The 11,767-nt window shown below is 38.2% G+C and overlaps 2 protein-coding genes across 2 annotated transcripts in view; one reads left to right on the top strand and one right to left on the bottom strand.

Moving 5' to 3' along the window:
• Positions 1-800: 800 nt before the first annotated feature.
• ppp1r17 (protein phosphatase 1 regulatory subunit 17) lies at positions 801-5,213 on the top strand. The gene is made up of 3 exons (XM_053342373.1): positions 801-870; positions 1,848-2,000; positions 5,143-5,213. The coding sequence occupies exons 1-3, from the start codon at positions 801-803 to the stop codon at positions 5,211-5,213; spliced, it is 294 nt and encodes a 97-aa protein (XP_053198348.1).
• A 2,380-nt stretch (positions 5,214-7,593) lies between these two features.
• The window catches only part of pde1ca (phosphodiesterase 1C, calmodulin-dependent a), a 55,051-nt gene continuing 50,877 nt past the window's right edge, over positions 7,594-11,767 (bottom strand). The window contains exons 15-17 of the mRNA XM_053342372.1: positions 11,229-11,392; positions 9,914-10,189; positions 7,594-7,754 (exon numbers count right to left, since the gene is read on the bottom strand). Of these exons, the coding sequence (XP_053198347.1) occupies positions 7,594-7,754; positions 9,914-10,189; positions 11,229-11,392 (601 nt within the window). The remainder of the gene's footprint in view (positions 7,755-9,913; positions 10,190-11,228; positions 11,393-11,767) is intronic.

Raw genomic sequence — 11,767 nt, 5'->3', positions numbered from 1 at the left:
CCACTGCCTCTCCGTTCAGTCAAAGTCTCATTTATATGATTTCAGTAAGTACAATTCGAGGATGCATTCAGGCTTTCTGTCTGTTGAGAAGCCCTAATTAGTCATCCATTGATATTCAGCAGCTCTTCCAGTAGCTCTCCTCAGCCTCTGGGTGGGTGTGGAGGGCGGGGGCAGATGCAGAGGAGAGGACCATCCTCCTCTTAGCTTCATAACCCAGTCACACTGCACCAGTCTGTGTGTCTGACACCACTAAGGCTGAGGTAAGAGCACATTTTGATTCTTTTGTCATCAGGTCTGCCTCAATCTATCAACTCACTTTCTGTCATTTTGTTTTCTTTCTCTTTGTTTCTCTTGAATTAATTTGTAGCCACTCTCTCTGCCACTTTTTCTTCTTTTATTTATTTTAGCTTCTGTCAGTTTCTCTGTCATGTGACATGTTATGTATTGCAATAGAAATGGCTGCTGTCATATTTTGAGCTACAAAATGTACTTACTTGACAAAATGTTAACAGTATGTGTTGGACAAGGTAAACAGTTTTCATATAAAGTAGTAATGGATAATAGTCATATAGATAAAGCACTGCTGTTTGAATGTGGTGATTTGATCAAAGCTTCACACACACGCACACACACACACACACACACACACACACACACACACGCACACACACACACACACACACACACACAGTCCTTTATCCTTTTGTTAGTGCCATCAGGTCTACTCATGAATAATGAATGATGAATGTACGTATGTGTGTGTTATGTGATCTGTGTAGAAAGCCCAGAGGGCCTCAGAGATGACGACTGGCTGTATGAGGTCAACCCTGGAACCTGAACATCGACTGACGACACAGGAGAGCAAACATTGTAAGCAAAGAGCTCTGCTTTAATTTTATTTAATCATTTAATAATTAAAAAAAAAGATAATAATAATACATTGCTTTTTATTAAATCAGGTCATTTTAAGAAGTATATAACTGCTTCAATTGTGCTTCAGACAAAGAAGCACACTAAATAGCACAATAGAGAATCATACAATAGGCTAGTGAAAATAAATGATTTAAGGCTCTTTGTGTCACAGTTTCTTTTGAAAGACGCAAAGGTTATTTAGTGCATCAGTTTGCATTTATTCATGATTATTGATGATCATTATGTTGATTAGTTTATTGTTAACAAGATCGTTTGTGATGACAAGCACGTCCTCTATTTTTGAACAAAAGATTCTTTACAAATTGCAGCTCTACAGTTGGACCTTAAGGGCTGAAAAGTACATATTACATATTACAGCACAAATGATAAAGCTTCAGGATGGAACAAAGAATATCTTCCCTGAAGTGTGACATTAGTGCAAGAGAGGCATTAAAGCAACAAGTCCTCTAAATGAAAACAAAAAATCCATTGTTGGTGAGTGCACTCCAGAAGCATACAGGAGGTCCTCCTATCAGCACAAAGAATCATTTGTTGTCTCAAATAATTAAATAATAAATGTGTTCTATGATGTGATAAAGCTATGGTTAACGTAATGGAACACAGAGGGGGAACTGTCACTTGTCATATGTTGTTTTGGAGCACTTGCTGACAGACACAGGGTGCTGACCCCCCCCCCCCCCCCACCTCTGTGATTCTCTAAACTGTACCACTCACACTCACTTCTGTCAGCTGCTCTGCTACCAATAAGAACCTGGTTTACTGAGATCTGAATTAAATCATCTTTGTGTTTTAGTTGTTGGCTCAGTGAATGAAACAGCTACAGCTGCTGTAGTTACATCTTCAATGGTGACAGTTATGGTAAATTAGGTCAGCAGCAATGTACCAGTTTTTTTGTTTTTTTTGCTGTATGACAGACCAGGAGGCCCTGGAGAGCCTGGAGGACAGGAAGTCAGAGATAAAGGATGACAAGGAGGAGGGCATCTGTGCTGAGAACCAAGAGGAGGACCAGCTGAAGAAACCTCGGAGGAAGGACACACCTGTCCTCAACTCCCCTCCACATATACCAGGTCAACACACACACACACACACACGCACACACACACACACACACACACACACACACACACACACACACACACACACACACACACACACACACACACACACACACACACGTTTTATAGGTGTTGGCACCAGCTGAAGCTCTGAAAGTAAACACAAATTGTATAAAACCATCCTCAGACTCCTGCTGTGTTCACCTGGAAGATCATTACATCACTGTGAAATAGTTTGTTGTTCTTTTTTTTTTATTACTTTATTGAAGTACTGTTCCTGCTAGCAAATTCACGATGGACCATAGTCTCTGTTGTATTCCTTTTTTTATATACAGACAGGAGACAACAAATAAGGCAACAAAACATACACAGAGACACAATAAAAACAAAAAAACAAGCAGACAAATAAATAAATATGTAAAATGAAAAAAAAAAAAAAAACTCCAGGGGATATCTACACTGTGTGTAAGTGTGTATATGTGTGCCTATGTATGCATGTGTGTATGTGTGTGTGTGTGCGTATAGCTATCTGTCTACAGTATGCACTTATTAGGAGGCTCTAATTCTTCCAATTATATGCTCTGGATATAATTTATTCCATTTTTCTTTTTGATTTCTAACTGTTAGAGTGAGTTTTTCCATTTGCAGTGTTTGTTCTATTGTCCTATGCCATACCTGAAGATCTGGGCATTCGGCTTGTTTCCAAAGTCTAGTCACTTGTTTCAGTGCTATTAAACTAAGCAATTTAAATATATGTCTCTCTCTAGTGTTGATTTTTAAATTTGCATTAATTCCCAAAAAGTTTTTATAAGTAATTGGCACTGTAATGTCAAAGATGTATTTCATATCCCTATTTCACATTTTGCCAGTACACCTGTATTACTGGACAAGTAAAGAATATGTGTGTTTGATTTGCTTTTTTCTCACCACACCCCCCCCCCCCTCCAGCAGCTTGTTTCCTCTGTTTTGTTTAATTTACATCTATCTGGAGTAATAAAATATCTTTGGTTTACTTTCCAGGCATATTCCTTCCAAAGTTTAGACTGTGATATTTGAAAATTTTCTTTTAAGGATTCTCTCCCTTCTTCATCTGAAATGTCTATAGATAACTCTTTCCCCCATTGTTCCTTTATCTTAGTTTCCATTTTTGTTACATTTTGAAGGATTGAGTAAATATTTGCTAGTTTTATGTTTTTATTCCTGTTTTCTGCTATACATCTTAGTATATAGTTCCCTCCCTGATTGTTCTTATGTATATAACTCCTTACTTGCAAATATTTAAAAAACAGTTTTTGTTCTAAACCATATCTAGACACCAATGTTTCATATGGTTCTATGGAGTTATTATTGAATAATTGTATATATAGTTTCAGCCCCTTGTTTGCCCAGCATTCTAAAATCTTATCTGTTCTATATGGTTTGAAATCTGAGTCATGCACCATTTTTCTAAGGAGGATATTGTCACGCTGCACTTTCAGTCTTTTACACATTTTCTTCCAGTTTTTAATTGTATTTCCAATGCAAAATGTCTTAAGATGTTGTTTTTGTGTATCTGTACTTAAGTATGGTAGAGATCCAAGTAAACCATTTGTTAATTCTTTTTCTATATTAATCCATTTTTCCTTAGGCTCAGGCCTCATCCATTTCATTATTGTCAATATTTGTGTTGCATAGTAATATTTTTTTAAGTTTGGGGCTCCCAATCCTCCTTTTTCTTTAACTTGAGTTAGTAATTCATATTTCAATCTGTGTTTTTTACCATTCCAAACAAAGTTGGCAATCATCTTGTTCCATGTTGTAAAAAAAAACCTCTGGCAAAGTAACTGGTAATGCCTGAAACAAAAAGAGGAGTTGTGGGAGAACCATCATTTTTATTATTTCCACTCTACTGTATATTCCATTTGGGATTAATGACCATCTCCTTAAGTCCTGTCTTATTTTCTTTTCCAATTTGCAATATTTATTTTCATATAGATCTTCTAGTTTATTACTAATATTTATGCCAAGATATTTTATCACCTCTGTCTCCCACTTACAAGTATAACATTCTTTGATACTTGAGTGTATTTGTGCTCCAATAGTCAGTGATTCGCATTTATTTTCATTTATTTTATATCCTGATACTAAACTAAAATCATTAATAACATCCATCAGGTGTTTAATGGATTTTTCAGGTGAGCTTAAATAAATAATTATATCATCTGCATATAATGACACTTTATGTACTTCTTTACCAATTTCTACCCCTCTAATGTCTGGATTGTGTCTTATCGCTATTGCTAGCACTTCTATATAAATGGCGAATAAAAGTGGCGAAAGAGGGTCACCCTGTCTGGTGCCTCTCTGAATAGAAAATGACCTTGATAATGTACCATTTGCTTTTACTCTAGAAACAGGCTTACTAAAAGTGCTTGTATCCACTGACAGAATTTCTCATTTAATCCAAAACTCCTCATTGTCTCAAACATATAAATCCAATTCACCAGATCAAATGCTTTTTCTGCATCCAAAGTCAATAAAGCTACATCTTTCTTTTCTATTTGTGCATGATCCATTACATTTAAAGTTCGCCTAATGTTATCAGCCAAAAGTCTCCCAGGTATAAATCCGCACTGATCAGCTGTTATTATTTCTGTAATAGTGTCTTTTAACCTGTTGGCTAAGATTGCAGATATTATCTTATGGTCAGTATTAAGCAATGATATGGGTCTGTACGATTCACATTTTCATGCATCTTTCCCTTCTTTGTGTATAAGTGTGATTGTTGATGAGGCCCATGTTTGTGCCCATACTCCTGTGTCTAGTGCGTAATTATATGCTTGTACTAGTAGGGGGCTAATTTGTTCTTTAAAGACTTTATAATATTCATTTGTAAATCCATCATCCCCTGGGGATTTTCCTCTTTTTAGAGCTTGTATTTGTTTATTTACATCTTGCAGTGTAACTACTTTAGTTAGTTTCACATTATTTTCCTGAGTTACTTTGGGTAAGTCAAGTTTTCTCAAATAAGCCTGTATAGCTCCTTTATCCTCACTGGCTACTTGCTTGTATAATTTTTCATAATAACAGGCAAACTCTTCTACAATCTGATCCTTAGTTCGCTCCTTAGTTTGTTGTTCTTAAAGCTGACATCCTGTGTTTTCCTTCTCTTTAGGAGTAAGACTGATGAAGGCAGAGAAGCAGATGGTCCACTTAGAGGACGAGGAGAAGGATGTGAAGGATTAGAAGCCTTAAAACTTTTATTTGACTTTTCTTTTTTAATTGTGACCAGTTTTTTTTATGTGATTTCCCTTTTAGTTTGTTGACTGTACAGGGACATAACACAAATGAGAATGGATAAACTCATACAAACAACACAGACTTCATAATTTAATACTTGTATACAATCTCACCAACAATGCAAATAGATAACAACATCTCCATCTCCAGGATTTAAAATAAAAAACCCCGCCTCCATCTCATAACCAGATTGTTTTGTCGCTGCTTATCCTGCAAACAGACTCTATAGGTACAAACAGGCTTAGTGATGAATCATATAGTAGCATAATTTGTGAAAGACAAGGTACAGTTCTGTCCAATATGTATTTTTCTTGATGTAAATCTTTGAATGAACTTACCATGCTTATTATAATTGTGGGAGACATTATTCAATAGTCTCAGCAAATTTACATTCAAATTATAATTATTAATTACAATTATTAATACATTATTATATAAAATATAAACATTCCATACAGCAACGAAATCTACAGGTCTATTCAATTTGTCTTGTTAGTTTTTAAACAAGATACAAAAAAAGTTTTGGAATTTTCAGTCATTAAATGAAACAAAGGTTAGTGTGACAGAGGACACCATAGTTACTAATGGCTTTGGTCATCTTAAGGTCTTTACATTTTCTGAGGACACATTTCTGAAAGGTATACAGGTATGTTCATGCAAAACTATGTAGACTCATACAAAGGTGATACTTCTCAATTATTAATTTATCAGTATTATCAATTATGACCCACTACAAGTGTGTTGTGCTGTATTTACCTCTGCTTGTATTTTCTTATCATTTTGCTGTTTTCAGGATGAGTGTGAGCATATATTTTGGGTAGTTGATGAGTAGGCCCCCAGCCAATCACAGAGCACAGGGTGTGAGGTTTTATGGATCTGATTTACAGAGCCATTCACTCTCCAGCCTGCTCCACCACTACTGCTCTCTCTCTCTCTCTCTCTCTCACTCTCTCACTAGTTGAGCCCGGGGATGAGGTTGTTCTATACAACAAATCGTGCATAGTGTACTTGCCACCAATAAGTAGATGGTTTATTTGATTTTTCTTGTCATAAAATGTATTATGTGCGCAACCTCATTAAATGTTGCTTTAACCAAACATTTCATTTCCACCGCGTCTCTACTCATTTTCTACTATCCTAACAGTGAGAGAAAAAAACAGGCTGTTTTTATGACAACAGCAGATAGTTTGGTTTACTGGTCACACAAAAGCCTGTATACTGTGTAGACTGTTTAAAAGGCCATCTAATAATATATTTAAGGCATTGTATGACTATAGGCCATATTCAAAATCTGTAATATGTCATTTTCAACACAGATGGATTCACAAGGTTTTAAACACAGGTCCTGATTAATTTATACTCAGAAAGAAGTGGCCCCATCTATATCCTTTAGTAGTCTTTTGGTTGGGGTCTGTTCCTGATTTTGGTTCCCTGCTCCAGCAGTGATGTTTTAGATGTGTTAGGTTTAAGGGCCCTTTCCGATTTCAACATAACAATGCCAATGTGCACAAAGACAGGTCCACGAAGAAATGATTTGACTAGTTTGGTGTGGAGGTCCTTGACTGGGCTGCACAGAGCTGTGGCCACAACCCCATCCAATACCTCTAAACTGAAATGAACTGGAACATGGACTCTACGCCAGTCCTTATCACCCATCAGTGTTGGGCCTCACTAATCCTCATTGGAGCAAAAATGTAATGAAAATAACCTTCTGTTAGTCCATCTCCTGTTAAGGTAGAGAAGCCAAGGACAGCCAGGAGTTTCCACTCTCTTCCTTATCTACTATTTTGCGATCATAATTAGGAATAGATGTCTTCTTTTCTTTTTTCTTTGTTTTACATTTGTGCTGATATAACTGAGTTTCAGTTCTGATACTGATACTTTTTATTTTTGATTTTGAGAAATATAAACAAGATTTCTTTAAAATCTTTACATTTAACAAAATATGTCGAACTTCTGAAAAGCTGCAAAGGTATTTAGATTCCACACCGATCCTAAATATAACAAATAGGCAAAAAAAAGCAGAGAATCAACTTTAAAATGTAAATGGCTGTCCATGAGAGCAGGAGTTCAAGCAGTTGATGAGGCCTACAGGTACATTAAAATAGATAACCATCAAATGGCTAAACCCTTTTATCAACGTACTTAAAAAAAATATTCTTTTTAAAACATTAAACAAATAAGACAATTAAGAAATCATTGATAAAAATGTATTTTGCAAAGAAGAGGGAATAGAGATACCATGTTAAAGGTTTGACAGTAGAACAAGATGAGTGACATCACCATTTTGTTTTAATGATAATGCATCACATTTTGAACTGTGAAGTCACTTTCTGCGACGTAGGGAGATCCGCTGCAGTCTCCTGGCTTTCCCCCTGGCATCAATGGGGCGCATCTCTGTGACCTTTGACCTTACCAACCGGTAGGAACTGGCACAGTAACTGGGCCCCTTCAAGTAATGGATTAGTGGGCAGTCAGGCTGAGGGTCTGCAGAAAACAGTAAAATCTAAATTAGCATGGAATCACATTTTAGTCTGAGGTTGAACTGACAGCTTCTTGCAACTTTGTAATAAATTGTGGGCTTCCTTTTTTCCATCACTGTGCAGGTGGTTTTGCTAACAAAAATTAGCATTAGCACTATCACAGTTAAGCACAGATTGTAAATGAACTGTGCTGACCAATCTAGAGGCTAGTATTAGGTTCTGCTCCACCCTTTCATCCAAATATGGTAACTTCTGGCTCTAAATATCAAAGATGGCAACAGTCAAAATCTCAAACTCAAGGCTTCTAAATGGAATCCCACAAACGAGTGACATCATGAAGGCTATGTTCATCATTTTTTACAGTCTATGGGGCATACTTCCACAGCAGAGGAAACAAAAAGAGGGGATTTGATGCTAAAAAGACTGTAAATGTGACAGCAGGCCATTCTATCCTCTAGCTGTGGCTCAGGAAGTAGAGCGGTCGTCCTCCAATCGTACGATTGGCGGCTCGATTCCCGGCTCCTCCAGTCCACATGTTGATGTGTCCTTGGAAAAGTTGTGCACTACTTTTCATATGATATCTGCTGTGAGGCCGGGTGAGATTTTTTCAATTAAATATCAAAAAGAGGGAGGGGGTGGAGGGGGTTCCCTTCTGGGCGCGCATGACGTCACTAGGAATGCCCACTGATGTAAACTCCTTTCACAGCCTTATTATTATCATCATAGTGTGTATCTGAGCTGCAGATGCTGTAGACCATAGACAAGTATACACTGTTGACAACTATGAGCAGAAGATTTGATTTCATGAACGTTTATTCTCTTTTTATTCCTCACAACAAATAACGTTCGCAGAGGATCATGGGTAGGCTAACATAGCCACTCCCATTATTGTCCAAAATGACAGAAACAAAACTTATTTCTCACAATCGAAGGTGAAATAATTAAATCTGATGGTCATAACATTCACCCAGAATTCGTTAAGTTATCAAGGACACTTTCTTGTTTAGAAATGCTGAGGATATCAATAAACTTGTCAGTGTATTATCCAGTCTTCCTGACTGGGGATTTCCACTGGGTCTGTCAGCGGCGCGGAACGGCTGCGCTACGGTTTAGCTCCGTCCTCTGCCTGGCGTCAACTCACACCGGGAGCGTTACAGCAGCGGAGCGGAGCATGCTCTGGTAGAGAAAGCTGCCTTTTAAAATGACGTTGCACTGTTAATACAGTAATTACGGCGGCCCAATCAAACCCGAACGAGTGCCTTTAGTCTACAGTAATTACTATAGTAGCAGCACAACTAAATGGCCCGGTTTTGTTAACTTGCTCAATTTTGGTTGATTTGGTAATTTTCTTTGATTTTTGTGCTTATCCCATCTGTCAGTAGGCTACGTAGCTAGATGGAGTCTTTATCTGACTGTTTTATTCATGTTTGTTGCTGAAATACGATCGGGAGGCTGCACGGGTTGTTTTATTTTGAAAAACGGAAGTTTTGTTATGCCGATTCAGTGTCAGACTTCCTGTCTGGTGCAATCTGCTCTGTTGAGCTTGTCGCGAGTTGGAAACGGCTCCGTCAAAAATAGAAATGCTACCTATTGATAGCGCTGCGGCGCGGGAGCCGCTGCTGGGACGTTGCTGACACGCTGCTGAGACGTTCCCGGTGGAGATACTCTCATTGATTATAGTGTTACCTATCAGCTCCGGTGACCGCGGCGCAGCTGTAACGCGCCGCTGCCGGACTCAGTGGAAATTGGGCTTGAGACTTATAAAGACACAACAGAGGTAAAATCTCCTGGTTAAATGTTGAATAATATATCATTTATATTTTTAAAGTACTAAATAATATTCGTGGATAGCTGGATTTCGGGGCTATTTTAAAAACTGCTGTGAGACTTGGTTGCGCAAGCGCACTGATCAATCGTGTTATTGCATGTATTTAAATTCGTATGATATCGTATAGTAGTGCACAACTTTTCATATGAAATCATATGAACAGAAGATGAGGGTGCATTGAAGCTTCACACTTACTTTTAAATGATTTTGACTTCACAGATTCCTTAATAGCCAGTATGCACAGGAAGAATGATTCCACTGTTCATATAAACACATGACTGCTTTGACTGTTTTAAGACAGATTTGCAAAAATTGTGATCCTATCCTATGCATACCATTGTGACGCTGCTGTTTGTCTGTGTGGATCTCAGGCTTCTTGTTGTCAGTGAAATCTTGTTCTGAGCCTGGAGCCCCTCCTGGATTACTGTCTCCTTCCTCATTTTTAGGCTGTTGCTCGACCTGCTTCCACCTGTTCACTACCTCCTCCAGTCCCTTCATATCTGTTTTCATCTCCTCCTGTCCTGGCTTGTCATCTGTTATCTCAGACTCTTTCACCTCTTTCTCTTCTTGGTCGCCCTCCTCTGACTTCATCTTGGGCTTTTCCTTCAGGTCTACACGCACACACAGATGGACACCATTTAGAAATCCATACATAGAAACCATCCATAAATAGATGCAAATTTACATGAGGAATACAACAGCAAAATATTTTGAATGCTGCTTTGTTTGAGATTTATGACCTGATGTAGGACACACTAATGGGTGGTAGTGAATGTGATGAAGGGGCTGCTTTTCTGGGAAATAGTAAGGTGACATATCCTGACGCCTCACTCTGATGCTACTACACGGTGGGCTGAATTTGCCATAACTAGCATCAAAGGGTTAATGGCTGCTATGGAGATAACCAAAGAATTATGGTTGGTAAATTTGTCTTTTGGTATACATGATTCTGATGCTGGAGGAGAATGTTGTGTCAGCAGCCACAGGAAAATCAATTATTTTTCTTTTGTCAATTCTCCTTTTGTGAACTTGACATACTTATTTACACCTTCAACATCTTTTAAACTGTTAGTGTATCTCTTGTAACAACAGACAAGAAATACATGAAAGGAAAAATCTGAATAAATGCATGCAAATGAATGCAGATGCTTCTACACAGGTGCACTGCATGGAACAAAGCATAAGCAATTAACATTAAATAATGCTCTGTAGCTTGCACACAAATATTGAGCAGACCCATGTAATTATAATTTTGTATCACTGTTGGGGCTTCAGTCACAAAGACTGCTTAACTGGCTTACAAAGAACAGTTGATTGAAGTAACTGAGTGGATTTAGATCTATGGCAAAGGCATCATTAAACACCTGTGGGAGATTTTGGACCTACATGTTAAACAGCACTTTACACCACGATGATCAAAACACCAAATGTAGAAATCTATTTTGGAAGAATGGTGTTCCATCCTACCAATGCAGTTCAATAGACTTGTAGAATTTATGGCAAGGCACCTTACTAAGACACTTAATGATGTTTTTTGTCTGTACGTTCAACATACCTCTGTGTGCATGTGATGTAAGCAAGATCAACATTTCAACAAGAATCTATTATGACACCACAAACAGATAGATAGCAAAAAGTCAGTATGGCTACCTTTGACTGCCTGGGCCTTCCATGCCTCCCTGTTGTGATTAATCTCTTGGTCCCATGTAACCCTGAAGGTCTTGAAGTCCACTGTGGTCAGAGAACAGCTGCCCTCTGAGCCTGTACCCTTCAAACTGGAAGGTTTTCCATCACTGCCACTAATACTGTTGACACTGTGGACAGTGTAGACATACATGTGTAAAACACAGACACACGGACACACGGACATGGACACACACACACACACATACACACACACACAAACACACACATACACACACACACACACACACACACACACACACACACACACACACACACACACACACAAACACACACACACACACACACACACACACACACACACACAAATCAGTCACACACTGGTGCACCAGTTTACTACCAGTACACAATTTTAATAATTAAATTATTGTTTGAAGTATATAACATTTGGTTTCAAAAACGAGCAGTATTCTGAGGTCTGAAATGCTGGGGCCATGTCCACTGAAGGTACTTGTGGAACAGTGGCTTAAAAAGGACCCCCCCCC

Source organism: Scomber japonicus, chromosome 21 (assembly GCF_027409825.1).
Source record: "Scomber japonicus isolate fScoJap1 chromosome 21, fScoJap1.pri, whole genome shotgun sequence".
NCBI lineage: Eukaryota > Metazoa > Chordata > Actinopteri > Scombriformes > Scombridae > Scomber > Scomber japonicus.
The sequence above is the reverse complement of the archived record's forward strand: the minus strand, read 5'-3'. Positions and strand labels throughout refer to the sequence as shown.